The sequence below is a fragment of the Ursus arctos genome, unplaced genomic scaffold (assembly GCF_023065955.2).
Source record: "Ursus arctos isolate Adak ecotype North America unplaced genomic scaffold, UrsArc2.0 scaffold_9, whole genome shotgun sequence".
Lineage (NCBI taxonomy): Eukaryota > Metazoa > Chordata > Mammalia > Carnivora > Ursidae > Ursus > Ursus arctos.
Window position 1 is genome coordinate 42,395,864 of NW_026623111.1, and position 24,025 is coordinate 42,419,888.

The 24,025-nt window shown below is 38.6% G+C and overlaps 1 protein-coding gene across 1 annotated transcript; it reads left to right on the top strand.

The window, feature by feature from the left end:
• The first annotated feature begins 9,115 nt into the window (after window positions 1-9,115).
• EXOC1L (exocyst complex component 1 like) lies at window positions 9,116-23,647 on the top strand. Its single transcript, XM_026508682.4, has 3 exons — window positions 9,116-9,391; window positions 17,969-18,099; window positions 23,381-23,647. Exons 1-3 carry the CDS (start codon window positions 9,271-9,273, stop codon window positions 23,645-23,647), a joined length of 519 nt encoding a protein of 172 aa, XP_026364467.2. The 5' UTR covers window positions 9,116-9,270.
• The last annotated feature ends 378 nt before the right edge of the window (window positions 23,648-24,025 follow it).

The window sequence follows — 24,025 nt, forward strand, 5'->3', positions numbered from 1 at the left end:
TAGTAACTGAGAGTTACAGATGAGGATACAACAGTGTATAAGATGGGTGTGGCCTCTGTTTTCAAGGAACTTTAAATTGAGTGGGAATATAAAAAATTTTTAAAGTTCCCCTAATACGGTCTCTGGTTTAAAATAGAGTTTAGAAATGGAACATTGGAAGTTCAGTAAGGCTGACAGATCAGGACACAATTGCCATTAAAAAGATGGTTTGTTATATTCACAGATGCCAAGAGGAAGGGGCCATGAATGCCACACCACAGAGAGACACACAGAGAAGCCCCGGGGTCTGTTAAGAGGCAGAGGAAGAGGGGAACACATGGGCAAGAGTCTTTACTGTGATTTGAGTGGGGAGAAATCGGTGAGGCAGGGTAAGCTGGTTTGGGATTGGCTAGTCTGATTAGTTACAGTGGGCTCTGGGGCTTAGGAGCTGTCCCCAAATGCCTGGTACTTGGCCCTGGGTTGATTATGACAGGTGGCCTTGTGTAAGAGAGCCTGATAAGGAAGGTGATGGGGTTATGACCCCTCCAGGGCCAACAAGGCTCCGATGTCAATGCATCAGAATACAGAAAATAAAACACATGGTTCATACAATCTCCTTAAAAGTAGGGAAGTTTATTTAGTTTTGTATCCCTGGCAGCCACCGCAATACTTTGTACATGATATGGAAAGACTCCATAAGTGTTGAATGATCAGGTTAATATATCCCTTCCTTGACTCTTTAACTTTGTTGAAGTTGAATAACTGTAACACATCCTTGGGCATCAGCTCAGAGGTCACTTTGTTCTGGAGCTGGAGGTCCTCTTCAGATTCCTCAGACTCAGCCGGGCACCCCTGCAATGGGTACCGCAATGCATTGCCCCAATCCCCCTCCAGCAAAGGAGGGCTGCTAGCAGACAGCCTTCAGAAATTGCCCTCAAGAGATTGTGAATAAAAGTTAAATAAATAAATGATCCTTTTTAAAAATTAAAGATACTGTTAAAACCAAAAATGAAAAGTGAGTAATATTTCTTTTGTGGCAAAGCTACTTCATATTCTGGTTAGTGTTCTTTCAATTTCAAGAGACAGAAATCCAACTTGAACTTGCTTAAAAAAGAAAAGGGAATTTATTGGTAGTATGACTGGAAAACAGTCTTTGGTCATGGCTGCTCTCCACTTTCCTTTGTCTCTCGTATCTATTTATCTCTATGTATGACCTCATCTTTTTTTTTTTTAACTGAAAATAGCCTCTCTGTGTTTGGGGACAATGGCCTCACACAGCTTCAGCTTACCTTATACTTATAGCTCTTGATCCAGTAAGGAGAGAGAGAAAAATCATCTTTTTTTCCCCCAGAATCTCTACATAAATTTCAGAGGAAACTATTGAATTCAGTCTGGAGATAGAAACCATACCAGTTCCTTGAACAGGGAACAGGTACAAAACAGCAATTACTAACTTTAGACTAAGGATTGGTGAACAATAAAATACTAAGGACTAAAGGGGTCCCCTCCCCATCAAGAATGAGATTCAGGCCTTTTGAAGAGGGAATGGCTAACACAGGAACCAGAAACTTACTGGTGGTAAAAAGAAACTTGCCACAGGGCGCTGGCCAGGGCCAGTCTCCGGTAGCAGCTTGCCATCGTGGAAGGGTGTGGACAGGCGGCAACTGGTCTGTAGAAGAAATCAGCTGCTGCCAGAGGGTATGGGCGGCTGCTAATGGGGAGAGCATGGCCCGACGGTATAGCAAGAATTCCCCTGCATAGGCACTACGCTTCCACCCTGAGTAACAGTAATAATGGAGAACTAGAACCCGGAAGGGACTTACCTTCCTGCTGCTATTGCCTCGCAGGGTCACTCCATGGCTCTCTGCTTATGAAGTTTAACTTTCCACTAGCTAGCAGGTGAAAGAGGTATGTTTACAGGGCCCAGCTGCAAGATCACAAAGCAAGGCAAAGAAGGGTGGATTTGGAGCTGAGAGACAATCAGTGAGGCTCTATCCTGCTTGGATTATATGCACAGTCCTGAGCCAATCACTGTGACCGGGGGAAGGAGTATTCTCATTAGCTAAGAGGAGGCCAGGGTCATGCACTTTTGCCTGTGCAGTGGTCAAGCAAATGGCAGGGGGAGCCGCCCCACTGCCACACATGGAACGGCTTCTGCATGGAAAAGATGGATTCTTCTACCGGAAGAAACGAGAGTGATAGGCAAAGAGAAAAAAATAGGTATCCTTTGTATGTTGTATGTTGACCTGTATGTGTCCAGTTTCATTTGGAGTTGTTGGTATAGGCACGGGAAAACCATGGCCTTTTCTTAGGACTGATAACTGCATTTTAATTCATTTAAGAGACATTTATTAAGCACCTACTATGAGAGGAGCTCATCCTTCCTAGTCCCAAACTACTGGCACCTTTGTGGACACAGTTTGAATTGAAAGGCCTAAAAATGAAAAGGTAGTTAAAAAACAAGTTGAAACAAGAATATAATACCTTTATTTACAGATTAAAATGTCCTAAGATGTGTATTTACAGCTTCATAGCAAAGTTTTTAAACACTACTCAAGGTTAAGTTGGAACAAGGCAGTACGACCTAGTGGTTCAGAGCACAAATGTACAGCAAGACTGCCCGCGTTCAAATGCAGCTCCACTACACTGTGAGGTTGGGCAAGGAACTGGCAACTTGTGTGGAAGTTTTCTCATACGTAAAACTGGAATAACAATAATACCCACCCCATAGGACTATTGGGAAGATTAAAATAAGCTAACATCTATAAAGTTCTTAGAACAGCACCTGGAACCCAGTAAGCACGATACAACTAGCATGCACTTATTATGAATTGGCTATTATTAGTTGGAGAAGGAGTAATGTGATTTTCCCTCATTAACTAATTTGAAATCCTCTTATCTGCAAAATATGAAAAAAACTTGCTTAAATACGAAAAAAACTTGCCTAAAACTTGCTTAAAACATCTAACTGCTACACATATCTATACATATTTATTAGCACCCATTCTAGAGAAATAATTTCATTATTTTCACTACCTTATAACATTGAGGTAGTCTCCTTATTCCATGGAATAAATCATTTATTCCATGGAACCAAATAAAGCCAAACAAAAACTTATTCTTGGTGTTATTCTGAAGCATACAGAAGAAAATAGAAACCTTTTCTTTTTCCTTTCCTTAAATGTTTGTAAAATTGTATGAAAAGACAAAATCTTCCCTGAAAATAAATTTGTGTATATAGCTTGTCAAAAGAATATTTTTTATAAAAGTACTTTTAGAATTTTTCTTTTTTGCTTTTAATAGGAAACTGCTTCTATAAATCCAATGTTTTAAAATGACACTAGAACATTCCGAGCAAGAAATGTACTCCACCTCTGGCTGAGTCAGAGAAACCCTTTCTTAATGAGGACTCTGGCACTGACTGTGAACCACTGAAGCCTTCCTACTGTGACATGTTCTGCAATATTAGGATAAACTGAAGTCTGAGATATCAAGTATCTCAGCAAGTCCTCACCAGTGTTAGAGTGTCGGGGAAGGCGGGCACGAAAAGAAGGAATTGCATTGCTTTTCCTTTTGGGATAGGGCCATATTCTCTGGTAACTCCTACAACAGAGCTGTGGAACTATGGGGAGCATCCATAAGAGGAAGAAAACAAATGGAAACCAGAGAAAACACCAGACAAAATACATCTATTTGGTATTTATCCTAAATCATCAGTGTGTGTGTGTGTCTTAGTCCATTCAGGCCACTATAACAGAATACCATAGATTGGGTGGCTCAAACACAAAACATTTGTTTCTCACAGCTCTGGAGGTTTGGGAAGTCCAAGATCAAGGCATTAGCAGATTTGGTGTCTGGTGAGAGCCTACTTCGTGGTTCTTTTCCCTGTGTCCTCCTCATGGAAGGAACAAGGGAGTTCTCTAGCATCTCTTTCATAAAGATAATCCCATTCATGAGGACTCCACCCTCATGACCTAATCAACTCCCAAAGGCTGTACCTCCTAATTCTATCACATTGGGAGTTAGGATTCGAACATATGAATTTGCGAATTTGCAGGGGAAGGACATACATTCTAGACCACTGCACACTCACATACAAATGCACACACACACAAAGTATTTCTAGACTAGAAATACCAAGAACTGCAAGAACAAATATTTCTTGTATTAAGTAAAATATATGATATAGTTATAGAATTTTTTATGTATAAAAAAGATTATTTTGATACCAAGATTGTCCTGGTTCCTACAATAGAAGTTTAAGAAATATAACACAGAACTGACAATTTTCAATCTGCACGTAAACTAACATAAAAAGGCCTGTTCAGGACTCTCATAATGAAAGAGATTTAGTTACAATAACATATTATTACTAAAGACATTCTTACCAAAGGTAGAAGTAATAAATGTGGGACAGAGATGCACTACTCTCCTTGTCAAGCATTAAGGAGGGCTACCATGTTTCCACAGAATACTGTTTCCTCCTAGAGAAAATGGGGACAATCATATACCTACCCCTTAGCTTTGTTGGAAGATGAAATTAGACAATGTATATTGCAAAGGCCAACACTCAAGAGTCTGGCATTGATTAGTCCTGATCTCTTCTCTCCTGGAGGCCATTCCAGGACTTAGTGATATGAGGGCATACACAACCACAGCCTTTTGCTTAATCAAAGGGCTTCGGGATGTGGGTCTAGAAAGACAACACAGAGTTGGGGCCTAGCCCGTATCCACAGTGTTTACCACTACCTCATCACGCACCTACAGAGCAGCCTTGAGAAGAGCAGAACTTTGGTCCACAAACTCCCAATTAGGCCAACTCTGTAATTCCAAGGAATGATTACCTTAGCCCTGAGCTCTATGCAAGCCAACACTCCCATAATTTGTGAATGTGCAAAAGGGAAAGTAATATTATCACTTGTACACATTATTATCCTGTTACTTATGGAAAGATAGGACACGTACTCCTAGGTACCTTTAGCAAATAAATAATTCTATGGTTGCAAGAGAATGTAAAACTTTTAAAGACTAGGTTGGGAATTGATTAAAGCAAAATTTCAAAACTTAAAATTGAAAGAAAAATAGTTTCTTGATCTCTGAAAAAGAAAGTTGGGAGAATAAAATAGATCTGGACTGTTTACAGACATAGAAATTATAGTCCACTCTTCTAGTTGTGGGTCGTGTAGAATACAGGCTTCAGTTCCTCAGTTAACACAGAAGTTAATAAATCTGTGAGTCTTATAGGACTCACAAGGAGGCCTTTTCTTCTGAGTAATTGCCTCCCTGTACAACAGCTGGGCTACACCTACATAGACATAAGCTTCATTATTTTACCCAGGATGATGGACTGGCTGGACCTCATAATGAAACAGTAGGTATTAAAAATTCCTTCTCTGGAGGCACTTGGATGCCTCAGTAGGTCGAGTGTCAGACTCTTAATTTCAGCTTGGGTCATGATCTCAGGGTCATGGAATCAAGCCCTGTGTCAGGCTCCACGTGGAGTCTGCTTGGGATTCTCTCTCCCTCTCCCTCTGCCCCCCCCAACTCACTCTTTCTCTCTTTCTCAAATAAATAAACAAATCTTTCTAAAAATGTTGCTTCTCTGTAGGAAATACATTTAGCTGATGTTGGAGTTTTAAATATAAGGGTTTCCAGAAAAACAGCATTTTTTCCCCAATGGTTTCCACCTCATCATCCCCACTGACAATTCCATAGCATTTCAGAAAATAAATTATAGACTAGCATAATCTTTGGCCATGAGAAAAGAATGTTTTTATAGCTCCATTAAATATCTTTTTAAAAAAAAATTTAAGTAATCTTTATGCCCAGCATGGGGCTTGAACTCATGACCCCAAGATGAAGAGTTACATGCTCTACCAACTGAGCCATCCAGGAACCCATTATAGTTCTCTTAAATATCTTAGTGAACACTTTCGGGGGCCTATTTGTTATTTTTCTATAACCTCTTCCATTGATGTTAGTTTCCAAAGGTTTAGTACTGTATTCCTCTTAATTGACAAAGAAATTAGGGTATCTAGAGATTTTCCTTGTTTTCATTTTTTTTTTATGAATTGCGATTTGTAATTCTTTTAAGGTTGAATCCTTTGATTCTTTATAACTTAGATAATGTTTTGATAGATTGGTCTCATAGAATGATTTAGAATCTTAAAAAAAACATTTATTAGCACTTTAATGTGACTTTTCCCCTAGGAATGTCAAACAAATCAATACAATAAGAACATTCAAACCAATTGGCAAATCGTTCCTGAGCACACTTGTTGATAGCAAACATTTCCATTTGGAACTAAAAGGTCACTATGTCAGTTCCTGAACCTCTAATTTCAACATTGCTTAAGACCATACAGGAATACACAGCCACTCTTCTCTTAAGAACTTTCACAGAAAGTTGTAGTAATTCCCTTCGGAAGTGCAGTTGAGACTCTCACAACTAAAGTGCGTGCATTCACGGCCACAAGAGCAAATGGATATTGATACGGGGTAAGTCATTGGTAAGACTAGTAACTGTCAAGTCCAGCTATGAGGATATTAACTGCAAAATCAGCTATGCAAAAAAGAAAGAAAGTCATTATAAGACTGTTTGATTCACTTATTTATTCTTTTTGTAAATATTTACAAATAAAGCAAGAATGTTGAGATGTGCTAGACACTGCAGATCACATATCCTGGTTTTATGGTGAGCAGGAAAAACGTGGCTCCTGCCCTCATAAAACTTTCAGTCTAGCAGGTGAGAAAAACATTTTTAAAAATCATGTAAGTATCTCATTAAATTTCAATGACAATGCTCTTGATGAGTGTTCTGACTGTCATACCAGTTTTTTTTTTCTCCATAAGAGGACTAAAACACCTGGGAAATAATTTTTCAAGTGTAAAAGCTGGAAATAATGTCTTCTCTGAAAATCTCCCTCCTGTGATGTGGGTCCATTATCTCATGCCCTTGGTGGAAGATGAAAGTTGTGTCATATTGCCCCTACCTTCCACCTTTCATATCCAATTAAGTACCATGGCTTATTGATTTTGTCATCCAAATATATCTTATATTCATGATCTCTTCTCCATTTCTTTTTAGAGAGGGAGGTAGAGAGAGAGGCAGAGAGAGGAGAGAAAGAATCTTAAGCAGGCTCCACACCCAGCGTGGAGCCTGATGCAGGGCTCAATCTCATGACACTGAGATCATGACCTGAGCTGAAATCAAGAGTCAGATGCTTAACCAACAGAGTCACCCAGGCGCCCCACCCTCTTCTCCATTTCTACGTCCAAAAGCATAGTACTAATTCTCTTATACTCTACCCAAATTGTTTTACTAGACTCACAAACAGAGCGGGAGATACTAAAGTAGGAAAGGACCCTAGAGATCATTCTTCAGATGGGGAAACTGAGGCTCAAAAAGACAAATGTCTTACCCAGGACCCCACAATTCAGCCTAGCCAAAGCCACGCCATTATTTTTTCTTCTAGAGCAGCTAATATGGAAGCCATGGAACACTATTCATTGCCTGCTTACAGTCATTCCCAGCCTCTTCTTCCTTGTTAGAGAACCCCTTTCCCATGGTGGGAAACACAAATGACAAGTACTTGTTTCCTAGGGATGGCCATGTGACCCAGTTTTGGCTACCAAGACATAAAGGGAAGTCTCTGGCTGATTTCTGAGAAAGAGTTTGCTTCTGACATAAAGAGAAGTCAAGCAGAGCTACCAACCCCTGGCCCCCTTTCTTACTGTCTGCTAAACAACAATAGCCTAAGGACAAAAAGCCAACAGCTAAGGATTGGAAGAATCAAAGCGCTTGGGACCCTCATCTATGAGCCCTGAGCTAACCTCGAAACTGCCTACTTGCCTGCAGACCTTTTATTACGAGAGATGGTTGGAAGTCTTTCCTACCTACAACTTTACGTCACGTGTTCTGTTACTTGCATCTGAGTGCACCCTAAATGGTCACTGGCTTATTTCTTTATTTTCCCTCTACCCCTCTAAGCTGTGCAGGAGCAAGGAAATGACCTATTTTTTTAAATTGTGTATTCCCAGTTCCTAGAACAGAGGCTCACAAAAAATCAGCTCTTGAGAAATAGTCGTTGAATGAATGAATGCCCTAAAATCTTCACTGGCTCTCTACTTCTACAGAGTAGAAGTCCAAAGAATTAAGTCCAAAGAATTAATCTGGCATTCAAGACCCTTCCTGATCTGGCCCCAAACTATCTTTCCAGCCTTATCTTTTACTTTTGCACATGCTACCACTCAGGAAAACTGCCTACTTCCTTTCCTCCCAAAGGCCCCCTGAGCTTTCTGATGCAGTGTTTTGGCTCACAGAGTCTGTCTGTGGATTTGGGCTCCTTCCCTTCCTCCGCTTTGACACTTTTCACTCATTCTTCAAGCTCTAGATAGATCTTCTCCTATAGCACTTCCTCTGGTACTTTTCAGGTACAAATATCTTTTCTATGTTCCCTTTTCTTTCGTGCCATTTACCACTTTTAAACATTCATGCTAATGATTATGGTGTTCTCATCTCTATCAGATTATAAATTCCTTGGGGAATAGAAAATTCACCCTCCCAAGAAACAAAAGAAAGCTTCGCCCCAGAAGATACCTAGTACATTTTCCTTTGTGAGTAGGAGAATAAACAACATCAAAGTGAGCCCATCTAAAAAATAATTTGGACCCAGGAATTTGTGGTGACTCTCACAGAAGCAAAGGTCTGATGAATTGCGGGGGGGGGGGGGGGGGGGGGGGCGGGGAGAAGGAGACTTGTTGGAAGTGTCAGGAGCGAGCAGTGGGCACTGGTGCTTTGTCTCCTGCCGATGACAGCAAAGTTCTTAGTGGAAGATGATCCCAATCGATAGAGCCAGACAGCTGATTTATATAATGGAATCAAGCAGAGGCAGTGGTCTTCCTCTGCAGAGGGACGCGAAAGGGAAAAGGCTACTAGACTAAATAACCAAGGGACTCCACAAGTAGAGCGGCTGCCGGTGTTCAGAAATGTGCTCCCCATCAGCAAACCACAGGAGAGCTCCAGAGAGCAGCCTCCTTGAGCCTGGATGCTAAGGAGTGACGGCGGGGCGAGTGCTGCTGCGGGATTTTGGCCGCCGCCGCTGCCCCTGGGCACACACCGCAGTGAGGGGTCTGACCGCGCGACCGCTCCCGGAGCCTGGGTCTGGCTGGGAATGAGAAGTTAAGGGAACGAGGGCTGGGCGGCGCACACCCCAACAAGAAATCAAGGGGGCTAAAGGAGAGCAAGGGTGATCTTGAGCCAAGACATCAGGCCAAGTGGAACTGGAGGAAATGTCATCATTGGTAAAGGAGGACTTGGAGAAGAAACTGTTTAAGCCACTCTCGCAGAATCTGTACGAGTTTATTGAAATCGAGTTCTCGGTCCAGGACAGGTATTACCTCTGTGTGTCAGGTAATCTGTTCTTTCTGTTATCACTTCAAAATGTAAATCACTCCAAGAGGTGTGGGTGGTGGAAGGACATGTTTATATTTATTTTCCTGAGTAATAACAGCACGTGTTATCTCTGGATAGAGTTTAACTATGCCAAGTTTAGGAATTTGGATTTCACGGGATTTTATTTTCGGTGCTAAAATGGAAGACAGAGAAATAATATCGTAATAAGAATGTTTGGGTTAATTGTTCAGATTTTCCTGCTTTGATGATTTTGTCTCCAATCGTTTATTTAATTCACTTGCACGGTATGCAATCTTCAAGTGTAAGAGCTCATTTTTAGAAATTCAACAGAGAGCTTTCTGTATATTTTTAAATACACTGGAGAATTGGGTTATACAGCTCTATTCCCAACCAGCCTGGACAACTAGGAGAGTTTCCTTTTTCATGCTAGGAAGGAAAAAAAGACCTTAGATTTTCTTCTCAGGGCTTCTTTAGACTTCCTTATGGTTTATTTTGAAAAGAGAAATGATCTTCTAAAAATTCTTTCTCTTCTAGGAAGTATGCTTACAGTAACAATACTTTAATCGTAGAAATTAGTTCATGAAGATGGAACTTTAAGGATAAGGGGCTGCTCTCTAAACTACTTAACCAAAATACAGATTTTCCCTCATGTTCTTAAAATTCATGAAAATTGTCTGTACGGGGGAATAGGCTTTTGCGCTTAATTATGATTTGCCTAAACTGCCATGTTTGTGAATTTAGACAGAATGTGTGTGCCATTATTGAATTTAATATATAACATTCCCTTTTCCCAGTCCATGCCTTTTACTACTTCTCAGGGGCTTAGGAGGAAAGAGCTCAGAAACTCTAAGTGTTCATTGTGGACTTTCTTTTCATAGCATCTTCAGAAAACAACTTATTATAATTCTCTTCCTTATAATTGCCTCAGAAGGACTCTCTAAAGTTGTCAAGATGGAGTACTATAAGGGAAGTAGACAGCCTTAAATAAAGTGCTAAGAATTTTTTTAAAATTCTATCATTCCTAATAAGAACAGTATTTACTCAATAATAAGCATAGTAATATTTATCTAATACTTTACCTAGCGTATGTTGCTGCATATAAATACAAAGTATGAGGACTTGGCATATCAGCAAGATAAAAAACTTAATTGGCCAGGAAAAAGAAAGAAATCAAATTATGGGAAAAAGTCAAATGAAATAATTTTAGAAACCATATTGTATCCTAACCACAAAATCACTGTATTTTGACTTAATATATTAGAGATGATGCTTATTTCAACATTACTACTTAATCATTTTATTCCTATCATGACCCTCTTTATAAAGTTAATTACTCTTTATGTAACATTAGTATACAAGGATTTTTTTTTAAAACTTATAAAAATAAAATAATCTGAACAATGTCTAACTTACCAAATATATTTTAATTCCTCTCTCCAATTATATAATTAACTAAACTTGTCTTATCTGGCATGAAAAAAAAAAGTCCCCTAGAATTAAACTTTTGGAAATGGATAATGTCTTTTTTTCTATTGTCCTTGAGTTCTGAGAAAGGTACTGTGGGCTGGGGTTACCTGCTGTCTTTTTTCATAAATCACCTGAATCCTTTTAACAAGAATCAGAAGGTCAAGGGGTTAACATTCATAACATGTATGAAGGCGACCTCTTTAGGGTTCAATTTTCTCATCTGAAAAATGACCAAGTAGAGTAGGTGACCGCTTTCATTAGTAAAATTCAATGATTCTCTTCTGTAAGAAGGAAGAAAAACAAAAAACAAGGTCCTCTCAGATGTGAAGAGAAAGCAAGACTGTGATATTCCAGATAAAAGTTAACATTATAAGTCATACGTATTCCTAATTTTTCATAACTTCTTTATATCACATCCATCAATTTGAGAGCACTTTCCCTAAATGTAACATCCCCTTATGACCCTTTCAAATACATTTAGGCAGAATGGTAATTTAAAATGAAGTCAGTGTGATGATTGATAGACCTTAATCTTTGATCATGCTTTACTCAGAAGATTTCTATTGATAGGAATCAAACAGGTCATATCACAATTATTGAGGCAAGTAACTCCAAATTTTGAATGTTGGCCACCTTCACAGAATAGAGACTCATGGTTACAATTTTCTCTTTATATCCTACAATCTAGCAATTCTAAATTTGTAAGAATTGAAGGCTAGACTGGCTGAATTCCATCAGGCATTTTTCAAACTAAAGAAGATAAGTTTAGATAAGTTAAATTTTCTACTTATCTGATCAGAATCTGTCTTTTGCAGGGGTTGATCTCACAACCAGATGATTGTGATTTACTGTTAACTTGGTATTTCACCTGATTGATGTAAAAAATCAGATGTCATAAACCCTATCTCCCTCTCTGTATTTTGATAGGATTCACATTGAGGATTTCCTGGCACCTTAGTCTCCTCCCAACTCAATTTGCATGGTCATTTCTCCTTGGGATTAGCTTCCCCTAGCCTAGAACATTGTTATCCCTGTCAGTTAAAAGCAGCATATTCTTACAGAAGATAGAGGAGTCCTATTTTATGCGGGCACTAGAAAGGGATAAGTCATTGTGCAATGAGTGCAAACAAATTAAAGAAATTCTGAAGAACTTGAAATAGTATATCCAGCATTCACCATAATTGAATGGGAAGTAGCAGGGCATGGTAGAATGGACCCTGGAATGTTCACAATCAGACAGATCTGTCTACCCACCAGCTGCGAAATTTGGGGCAAGATAATTAACCTCTCTGGCCTCAGTGTTGGCATCACTGTAATAGAAATAATAACACCTGCATTTGCACGTAGTTCTCTCCTGTTAAATCCTAACCAGGAAAAAAAACCCAAGCCATAAAACCATAAATTATGTTCCAAAGAAATGAAATAAAAGGTATGGTTATATATTTTAAATGTATAGAAAAATATATTTACTGTGAAAAAATGCTGAAATGTATTTGTATAAATAGTATATACTATAAATATTTATAATAAAATAAAATAGACACTAAACATATATAAATATTATATTTAATATATAATGAAAATTGAGATATTTTATTACATATTTTATAAATATAAATTATGTGCATATTCAGATACGGATTATATTAAGTATTCTCATATATTTAGAAAAGCATTTTTCATTCATAAATATTAATTTTAAAATAAATGTTATTTTCTAGAATTATGAAAACTGTGTGTATAAATTATCCACACATATTACATTTTAATGTCAGAACAGAGCTTCTCTGTGAACCAGGGAATCTAACAATTTTGTCAAACCATTTACAGGAAAAATGATAAGAGTGAAAATATTAAATAAGAATAAATTAGCAAGAAAAAGAAACAAAATATTAGGGTCTGGGTGCCTTATAAACAACAAACATTTATATCTCACAGTTTTGGAAACTGGGAAGTCCCAGATCATGGCCCCAGTAGATTCAGTGTCTGGTTAGGACCACTTCCTCAGAGACCACCATCTTCCTGTAACCTTACATGGTGGAAAGGGCAAGGGATTTCTCTGGAATCTTTTCATAAGGGTACTAATGCTACATCACCTTCCCAATGTCCCCACCTCCTAATACCATCACTGTGGGGGCTAGGATTTCAAAAATGAACTTTGGGGGGACACAAACATTCAATCTACAGTGCTCAGTATAGCCCCAAAATGGATTTTATAAAAATATTTCTAGAAAAAAAAATGATTTGAAAATTGCTTTTTTAATGAAATCAATAATAACATTCTCAATGACCCCAAGATATCACTGATACATTGAAACATTTTCACTGAGCCTTCCTATCTTTGATATCTCATGGTAGTTTTTTCATATTATTTAATTTCAATGATGAAAACAATTATGTAATATTAAGACTGTAAAATAGCAGTCATTTGTTTAAAGCATTTCTGTATAGTTCATTTGTGAGCTATTGTTTTTTCTTTATTCTGCAAAATCATATTGGTTCAATTAATCAGCCTTCTTTCCATTTAGTTTTAAGAATTATAGTGACTGTTTTATCATGGTAATAGAGGCAGTTATTAATGAGTGTTTCTTTTGAAATTTAAAGTGAAAATAAATGGTGCGCATGAAGTTGAGATTGTAATTCTGAAAATGCTAACTCAACTATTAATATGGGAGCAGGTTGTTTTGAAATTCCCTGAGTCTATAGATATTACTCACTAAACAATTATATAACGGCACCTCTGATGTTACTGAAACCAACTCTCTAACACTTTGACTATATAAACACATTTCTGTTTTAAGACAATGTGATAAGTTTCCATTTTGCCACTGCATTAATGTGGACATGGCCATTTAATTTTAGCAGGCAGCAGAGCCCAAGCGTGAAAATTAGAGATTGGGTCCACTCCAGCGTGAGTAGACTTCTTTGACTCTTGGCTAAGGACAATTCTTGGAGCCTCCTTGACTCCAGAGGAGGCTGCTTTTGCCAAATTAAAGAGTCTGCATTGTCTCTGTGCTGCATCATTGTATCAAAAGGTTGGCGTTTAAAGGGTGTTTGTTTTCTTAGTTTGGTGTTAGTGGGACAGTAATCATTAATGTAAGAAAACTTGATAACTGGTAGGTCCTACCTTCTTAACATCTCTTTCTATCCTTTATAGAATTGCTCAAGAAATCTTCCTAGAATTTAAAGCTCAGCCTATTACTTAAAATCCTTCAGCAACAACCCTCCCCCCTAGTGACCCCTCCACACACACCTAACTTTTAGGATAGCATTTGAACTCCTTAGTCTAGCATTCTGGACCCTTCAGGAACTACCTCCTGCCTTACCTGCTTCCTACCACCTATCTACCCTCGCACCTCATGCCAACAATACCAAGTACCTATCACGACTCAAAAGGATCAAGTACTTCATGCTTTTGTACACATGCTGTTCCAGAACCTCCTCTACTCCTTTCTTTATTCTGTTAACTCCCACTGCCCTTTGCAACTCAGATTACCCCGTTCCAAGAAGCTCTCCCTGACCCCACCAGTTGGAAGAAGATGTCCCTTCTCCATTTTCCTATATTACCCTGTCTGTTCCTCATTCACGGCACTGGGATCTTGTGTTTTCTTCCTGAGCCCCTACTCCCTGTAATCTCAGTGAGAGCAGGAATGGTGCCTTATGGGAATTCATTGTTTTCCTGCCTAGCACAGGGCTTTGTACAAAAGGGGAACTCAAAAATTTATCAAATTAATGAAATGAATCAGTGGGCCTATAGGCAATTGGCTGACTACCATAACATGTAGATGAAGCAGTGGACTTTGCTTCAAATTACATTTTCATATAGCATCCAGTTCTTTCTCCACATACCCATCCTCTCCCACACCCAAAATAGCAAGTGAGACAGCGAGTCAGAACAAGAACATTGTCCTTTTGTTCTGGGGTAGAGCCTTTGTCTGAACAGACACAACTGCCTCGTGGTGGAAGAAACAGCCTCCAAGATCTTATCCTTATGAAGTCTGACAGAATCAACTCTGCCTCCACGTCAACACACCATCCTAATGGCTTCCTTTCTAATCCTTTCCTCTTCCCAAAGCTAACATCTAGCCCAGCGGAAATGGACCTTTCTTAGAGCTGGAGAAATGTGCATAAGCAGAAACTCACCAATTTTTGGAGGCTCACAGACTCTGAGCCAGTTTGTTGATGCCGAGTTAGTATCTTCTGTTCTGTGTCCTTTCAAGGACATGCTCTTCAATCACTCCCTTCGTCTTCCAGAATACACGATCCCTCCTCTTCCAAATTCTTGGAATGTGTGATCTAACTCATAGCTTTTAGTCTCTTCCTGTTTCTTGTTCTAATCCTACCTAACTCAGGAAGTGGCACACAGTACGCACTCAGTATTAGTGCATGAAGGAGTCCTCTGCAAGTTGTCTTCTACCCTCACCATTCCAGAGAAACTGCCATCGAAAGAAATCAATGACATTCCCCAAGTCTGATTCAGTGCCAGGTCTGAACTCTGCTTTACCCAACAAAGTGACTTCGTGGGATGGTCTCCAATTTTTTAAATTCCCTGTCCTCTTGATATCCATAGCATTGCATTGTTGGGCTTGCCTCTTCCCGCGGCGCCTTCTCAGACCTCTCTGCTCACACCTTTTTCTTCTCCGCTCTGTCTCGCCTCTTTCCTCTGCTCTTTTCCCTATAAACTTGGTCTTGGAAACCTGTCCACACAGAAAAATCCTAAGTCCGTATCTCCGCTCCTAAACTATACATTTCCATCTCCTTTTCTGAGATCGTTTATGGACACCTTGTCTGAATGTCAAAAGCTAACCTCGTTATTCTGTCCAACCAGCTCACTGTCCATACTCTCCTGTTCGGGTTTCCATCCAGTGTTGTCAATGCCTCATTTGAAATCTTACTTAGATTTGCCACGTCTATTCCATTGCCCACATACTGTACCTAGATTATAACAACAGCCTCTTAAAACAAACAAAATAAACTACTTTACCACTTACTGCAATCCAGGCACTATCCTACCTCATCTATCTACTTTATCTTTAATCTTTACACCCCATGAGTGTAGAACTCTGATGTGCGCTTTACAACTTGAGCGAATGGAAGTTTAATCTCTCTGGACATGGGGTAGTTTATTCAAACCACACTGTAAGGAGCGGTGTCATGATTTGAATCCAAACTGTCTAAAGCCAGAGCCCCCTAAGCCACACTGCCTTCTGCAGCGATCTGCAGCGCTGCTTTTTTTCCTTCTCCAATGTATCTTGTGCATCACTGCTCCCAGAAAAATACTCCTTTAACAAGGCACCACCGTACTAGCCTCTGGTTCAAGGAGGAAAGAGACTTATTGAATATGTATTACTGTGTGAGCTTTCACTGAACACCTGTTCACAATCTTCTCACCCTAGTTAATTCTATTGCCCGCCGTATCCTATCACCAACCAATCCACACAGTCCACTTGCTCTAATTCTATTGGTGAGGTTGTTTCTATTGTCATCCATTTCCTCATGCTGTCTTTCACCTAGAAGTGCTTTCAGTATCATCCCTGCCGTCCCAAACAGGACTAATTTAAATCCTATCTCAAATTCTATTTCTCCCAGAATTCCTTCCTTAACTATTCCAATCCTCTCCCTCCTCAGAACTCCTGTTGAACATATAGTCTGCTGCACATTGTTTATCTAGAGTTATGATTATATCATAATGTACTGTTTTATATCTTCTTAATCAAGAGGACAGGCCAAAGTGGCACTTTCTAGAACCAAAAGAGAGCTCCTCAAAGACAAATTCCAGTCTCACTCTGAAAGGACAGAACCAGTTTGCAACTTTCTAAGTGACATCATCTATCTTGAAAGAAGCTTTCAGATATTCAACTCCCACTGCCACCTCTTTATAATATACCTATATACCATTGTATAATATACCATATGCCATTATATACCATCACTATATATTTTATGTGACTTGTGTGTGAGCATTGTCTCCTCAACAAAACCATAGTTTCTAGAGGCCAGGGACCATGTCTCATACTTGTATTCCCTCTGGCATCTGTAATAGCTCTATCAGATAAATAGCAGATGCTCATCAAATACTCCTTTATTAATTCATTGATAATTTTCAATCCAGGAGCTCTAACATAAAATGTTGATGCTTCTGATGTGTTCACATGAGACAAAGATTTTAAGGCCAGGAAATTATTTCCCTCCTTTTATTCACATCAAATAAGCAATGATTCTTCCCATGCCCTAGTATCAAGGTATGGTACTAAAGCCTTTTGTCTTGATGGCACATTTTGAAAGCTAAAATTTGGAGACATGCTAAAGAAGAATAAAAATCTCCAACAATACCAAACAGGTCAACAGTAGCTGCGATGCAAGCACTTCTACATCAAACATCTCACAGCAACTTTAAAAGAAAGCATGCGGCGTAGTCTTCGTACTGGTCCCTCTTCAACACTGCGTTGCTGCGTGAGCAGAGCTGTTTGCTTTCCTGACCTCACTTTCCATATTGTCATAAATTAAAATTCCAATTTGGGGGCGCCTGGGTGGCACAGCGGTTAAGCGTCTGCCTTCGGCTCAGGGCGTGATCCCGGCGTTGTGGGATCGAGCCCCACATGAGGCTCCTCCACTATGAGCCTGCCTCTTCCTCTCCCACTCCCCCTGCTTGTGTTCCCTCTCTCACTGGCTGTCTCTATCCCTGTCAAATAAATAAATAAAATCTTAAAAAAAAAATTCCAATTTGTTCTGGTAAATACTTCGGCACTGACTGTATGCGAATGCTAAGCCTCTTATTTCCTGCCGTGAGTTGAACCCCACTCTCCACCACAAAGCTCATAGCTGAAAGCACAGAGCTCAGCGCTCCATCTGACAGACATTTCCACGGCAGGATGTCGCCACAATCACAGCAGAAAGGAAGTTAACATGTGGAGCAAATTAGGGGGCATACTCATGAGGGTTCAGATACATCAGGGTTCATCACTGGGGTACAGATAGAGTGTAGGCTCAAACCTGTTCTATGAAAAGGAGGTACATAAATACTGAAAAGTATAAAAAGTATAACTTGATGAATAATTTATTACCTTCTAAGAGTTTATGTAAATTAAATGTTTTTCTGCCCTGCAGTGACCAAAAATGAAGAAGTAAAAATAATTATGGTGAAACACTACAGAATAGGTTTAGATGAAAAATATGAAGTAACAAAAAAGTGGTCTCTGAACGATCTGCAGATGATTGATGGAAAAGAAGCAGATACCGTAAGTGTAATGTTTTGTAAGGGAGATGTGGGATCAATATGCTAGAAATCTTTGTGTTCAATATCTTACTTCATATTATTCTTGGCATATACTAAGTGTTAAGATGACATATTGCTCTTAAGTGCTATGGGTTTTTCTGCTGGAATAATCCACTGGGGTTTTTGTTCCATTTTTCTGAGTTGAAGTTTGAATTTTTGTCTATTAAATTTAAAAGCATCTTTCCCAGGGGATTCTGAACAGGTTAAACATGATCTGCCAGTCAATCCTAAAACTTTATGTGATGCTTCCACCACCATCCTCTCCCCACCCTAAGTTCCTCCATTAAATTTTGGGGATTCCTTCCTCATCTTCTTCAAACATCTGTTTGTTAGCCATTTAATCCTCCAGAAAAACCATGTAACTCTTGGAAATCCTACAACCTTAGAGTTGAAAGGGGCGGGGGCGGAGGAAGGGTATATTTGCCAATCTCTCCACTTGACCACTTGACTAGTGGTTTTCTCAGTCTTCTCTTGAACTTGTCCACCGATGGGGAACTCATTATCATGTGAGGAAGTCCATTCAATTTCTGAATTGCCATACTTTATTTTTTAATTTCCTGCTATGTTTCACCAAAAATCTGCTTCACATCCACCCATCAGTCCTGGTTTTGCCATTTGGAGCAACTTAGAAAAAAATCCAATCCTACTTTCACATAGCAGCCTTTCTAATATTTGAAGATGATTACAATGTTCCCTCAAGTTTTCTCTTTTCTAGGTTAAATGTACCCATTTCTTTCTTTAAATAACTTTCATATGAAGATCAAATAAGATAATATGATAGAACAATACAAATGCTAAGAGGTAGTAGCATTGTGATTTCTTTCCCATGACATTGCTTCAACACCCTCACTGCACTGTTTTCTCTCCCCTGGAATGCTCCAGCTTTTCAGAATTAAATACAATCATTTAGAATTAGTGTGACTGGTTTGTATTTCCTTTGATCTGAATTCTTTAGTTCTATTAAACACTTACCTGAAACCTCAGGTCTTTTGTGCCTCTATTACCGTTTAATCTGATCTGTCATAGTCTCTACTTACATAGAATAAAATTTAAATTAGGGCTTTTGGTGATCTGGCTCCTTTATTTCTGGTCATTCCCCCCTAAACTGTGTATATACACAGTGCTTAACTACTGACACTTGAGGTCTGAAATGCCCAGTCACCTCCATCTCTCACCCCATTCCCAGATTCCCCATTGGGTAAAATCCTACTCATGTTTCCCTTCCCCAAGACCCCCCATTGCATTGTGGATGTAAGTTACAGACGTATTTCTACAAACTGCAATTTTTGGCTTACTCTATCTCTCCTCTGGATGGAAATGTCCTAAAAAACTGAAATGACTTTTCATCCCTTATTGTAGCCTTCTGCCTTATAGGTATTAAGCATTCAGTAAGTATTTGTGTTTTTGTTGGATCAATTAGAATTTAAGCTTATTTATTCGTTTTTTATTATTATGTTCAATTAGCTAACATATAGTACATCATTAGTTTTTGATGTAGTGTTCAATGATTCATTAGTTGCATGTAAACCCAGTGCTCATCACCACGTGTGTCCTCCTTAATACCCATCACTCGGTTACCCCATCCTCTCACCCCCTCCCTTCTGTAATCCTCAGTTTCGTTCCTGGAATCCAGAGTCTCTCGTGGTTTATATCCCTCTCTGATTTCTTCCCATTCCGTTTTCCCTCCCTTCCCCTGTGGTCCTCCGCGCTATTCCTTATGTTCCACATATGAGTGAAACCATATGATAATTGTCTCTCTCTGCTTGACTTATTTCACTTAGCATAATCCCCTCCAGTTCCATCCATGTCGATGTATTTATTCTTAATCCTAGTGAATACTGTAGTCTTAGTTTGGCTTATTATTCCCACCTACCAGCTCTTTTAATATTTGATTTTTTAGTATTCACTGTAGTATAATGCAAATTTAATGAGCACAACATGTAGGACTTGATTCAAGTCAATAATAAAAATGATGAAGCAGGCAGAGCTAAGTGCCATCTGGGTAACCTCTAGGTAATTGGTATGTTACTATTACCACCACTTGTAATACCTCTCCCTGCTACCATCTCACACTTAGTAAACTCTTATCAGATGCCAGGAACCACATGAAGCTCTTTTCATATATAATTTCACATAATCATCACAAAACCCTATAGAATTAGATTCTGTTATTACTTCCAATTTACAGATGAGGAAAACGAAACTCAAAGAGATTATTGACTTGCCCAAGGTCACAAAGCTATTCAGTAGTGGAGCTAGACTTTACCCAGAAATCTATTAATTTGTCTTCTTTGGACTGCTTGTTTAACATCTCTACAAATTCATTCATTCATTCATTCATTCACTCATTCATTCCTTCAGAATTTGTGGTATATCAGGTTCTGCTAGGCTCTGAAGATACAGTGGTGAAATAGACAGACATAAGCACTTAATTCTACTTTACTTACTTATTTACTTAATTATCTAGTCTGGATACCTGAATTTTGCCCTTATGATCTTCACTGAAATCAATATATGCTACCTGTTATTATCTTGACATTACCTAGGAATCAATCCTATTTTAAAAATTTGGTATGTTTGGCATGACTTCTTGGTGAAAGCATGCTGGATTTCATTGCTTTTTTTCCCCTGAGTACTCACATAGCATTTTTCTGATAATATATTCAACTTCTCTCTCTCTTACTGTCTTGTTTAATAAATAAAAGAAATATTTTTTAAAAAAAAATCAATGTCAAGTTCACTAATCTAGTTTCACAAATTAACCATCCCTGCTTCTTTTTTGGCCCATTTTCCTTTTCTTATTTTTCTCTCAAGTTCTCAAATATTACTGATGTCGTAATGATTTTCTACAAGCTTGGTCAGTGCCCGGGGTTGTATTCAGCAAGGCTGTCAACTTAGATTCCCTGGAAGCAGCTCGCTGTGCTCTATTTTCTACTCGCCTTCCTGGCCTTAATTCCATCCCAACCTTGTTGATTCTTCCCTTTCCCATTGAAGATCATCATCTTTGATAGTGAACTAGATACAAAAGAGAAATTGAGCATTTCTAATTTTCTCATCCCCACTTTAGGATCTAAAATACTAAACTGCCAGAAAAAAACCTATAATATCTAAAGTACAGTTCTTTTAAAGATTTATTTTCTGTGGATGAAATGAAAATATCCCAGTTGTTCTGGGAATTTCTGTCTCCTCTCTCTTGGAATTGAATCCTCAGAAGTCAGCATTTATTATATTTTTCTCAACAGCAATGATACGGTTTTAAATAGAACAATTTTGAGCCAGAGAGTTGTCAACTTTAAAATGGAATGAAATTGAAATTGAAGTCAATCTATAAAGCAGAAATCAAAAGGACCGGGGACTTGGAGAGTGATGTGGTATACCAGGAGGGCAGGCAGTGTAGCAAAACATCGGGCTGGGTTGATTGAGATCTCGGTTCTTATCCTGGCTCTGCCAACAACTACACGTGTGACCTGGGCTCCACCTCCCTGGAAACTATTATCCCAGTCATAAACAAGAGATCACTGAGTGATCCATGAGACCCCCTTCTAGCTCTAGGATTCTATGAAAGAAAGATCGAGAGAAGGGAGGGGGAGAGAAAGAGAGGGAAGGAGGCACTTGTATTCTATATGCATGCCTGCTCAGGCTTCATTTATTAGGCTAACGAGAAAAGTAATCCTCTCTGAGTATCTCAAAGACATAATGGATATTATCTACAGGATAAGGAGCCAATGTTTTAGTGAGAAAACTATATAAAGAGCATGATTAATATGTGGTGATGAAATGGGTGTGATTTCCTTTTACTGAAATTTCCTGCAGAAGTGTCTTTCAAGCTGCAATTATGACAGCCAGGAAAAATTTTGTAAGGCGTGGCTCAAGGGAACACTGCATTTAAAAATCACATCACTTTTGTACATTCTTGTTTGAAAGCATTGTTGTTGGTTTTGTTTTGTTTTTTTTAATTTAATGGTGTGAAGCAAGGTAGTATTAACACCAGTATCAATCTTTGGGGACAGATTTGGGAAAAAAGAGCTATTATTTATTAAACTCTACACATGCTGTTTTTATAATTAATCTCATGTAAATTTCATAGCAACCGTATCTAAAATGAGGAGAAAAGTGAAGGTCAGATCATATAAGTACTTTGCCCATAGTTGCATCAGAGATTCAAAATGGTTATCTAACTTCAAAACTCATGTTCTTTTTCCTGCATCCTGCAAGAATTTTCCTATTTAAAAGAGAAATTGCAAATGCATAAGCTGTTTGCGTAAAATGTTTACACACTACCTGGTAACAAATTATTAATAGTCTGGTTTGGTCTCTCTCCACCTCCTTGTCATTTAGGGCAACGTTTACCTCTACCTCTCTTTCTATAGGACTACTTCTGATCAGTTCAACACACAATTGTTGAGAACTTAGTAGTCATGGATAAGCACTAGGAACACAGAGATAAATAATTCAAAACGTCTACCCTCAAAAAGAGTTAGGGGTTAGGCTGTTAATGAATGTAGAAGCATTTTGTAAACTGAAAAGCATTTTATAAATGCTAGGCATTGTTGTTACTGCTCTTAGTAACAGCAATTATTATTATTTTAACTTATAGGACCTTGAGGAGGTTTGCTGTCCACTTTTTCTCAAAACACCTCCACTAGAAATATAGCAAGAACCTAGAGCAATCAATAGAGGCAGTCTTAAGTAATTTGACAGTTTCAGTCAAATGAATTCATGATCTCAGCTATTAACATCAAAGATAATTCCTTGCTATTAACTTCAAAGTCAGCAAGCTGGTGATCTATAGCATGCCAAAAGCTGATCTTGCCATCTTGTATTCCCCCCATTCTACCATTGGAATAGCACAAGGGACCAACCTCCTAATAAAGAAAAGGAGAAATCTTTTCTCCCCTCCAGAAGTCTGTAAAGGGAGTTTATTCTCTTTTTCCATCCCTACTTATCCTCTCAAACTCACTACTTTGGGAAGACTTGATAACTGTGCATTCTGAGACATGTTTTATTTGAATAATTGAAAAATCACAGAGGCTTCCAAAATAATCTTCCATATTATTGTTCTCTTTAGAAGCAATTTGTTTAGAGCAGATAGCTTTGGAAAGCTCATTTGTAGATTTTAGAAATACGTTTGATACTGATACTTTACAATCAATAAGCATATGTAAGAGAATATGAGAGAATCCCCAGGAAATCCAGCTACTTTCCTGGCTACAAACAAAAACATGTCTCTCTTTTTCTTCTAGGACAATCCGTTTTTTGATCTGCATTTCAAGAAAGTGTACAGTTTGGAAGCATATAGTTGTGCTTCTAAATATGCCTTTGCTCGAACTGTAAATAAGCTGAATCATGCATATCTTAAGAAGGACTTACAGATTGTGAACTTTGATTCTACTTACATTAATGATGATTCCATTTGGTCCTCCAACAACAAGGATTGCTTGGTTCTTATGAGAATATGCTTTTACGCTTTCAACCTAGTGTGCTTGTCTCTGTGTCCCCTGCCACTCTGAGGATGTATACCATGTTCCTTCAACAGTGTTCTATGAAAATGGTTCCCTAGGTAGATATCAATAGTCGTGATTTTGTTTTTCCCCTTCATCAGTGACTATTATTTATATGAAAATAAAGTGGTGCTTTGTGAATTGCAGTGAAATGTGTTTTAATTCAATCATTCAACATTTGGGACTTTTGCCTATGAGTTGGTTGGTAACTTTGGAAGGAGCTGGATGGTTTTGCCTACACTTGTATTCTACTAAAAAATATCAACAAGTATCTTGAAAGGCCTAAACAAACGGAAAAACATCTGTGTTCATGGATAGGAAGAATTAATATTGTCAAGACGTCTATACTACCCAAAGCAATCTACAGATTCAGTGCAATCTCTATTA

What these genes read in the sequence shown, in the direction of transcription:
- EXOC1L (XM_026508682.4), top strand. Translation starts at nt 9,271, where the DNA reads ATGTCATCATTGGTAAAGGAGGACTTGGAGAAGAAACTGTTTAAGCCA. An exon ending in GTATTACCTCTGTGTGTCAG is followed by an intron (nt 9,392 to 17,968) that starts GTAATCTGTTCT and finishes TCTGCCCTGCAG; the next exon opens with TGACCAAAAATGAAGAAGTA. An exon ending in ATGGAAAAGAAGCAGATACC is followed by an intron (nt 18,100 to 23,380) that starts GTAAGTGTAATG and finishes TTTTTCTTCTAG; the next exon opens with GACAATCCGTTTTTTGATCT.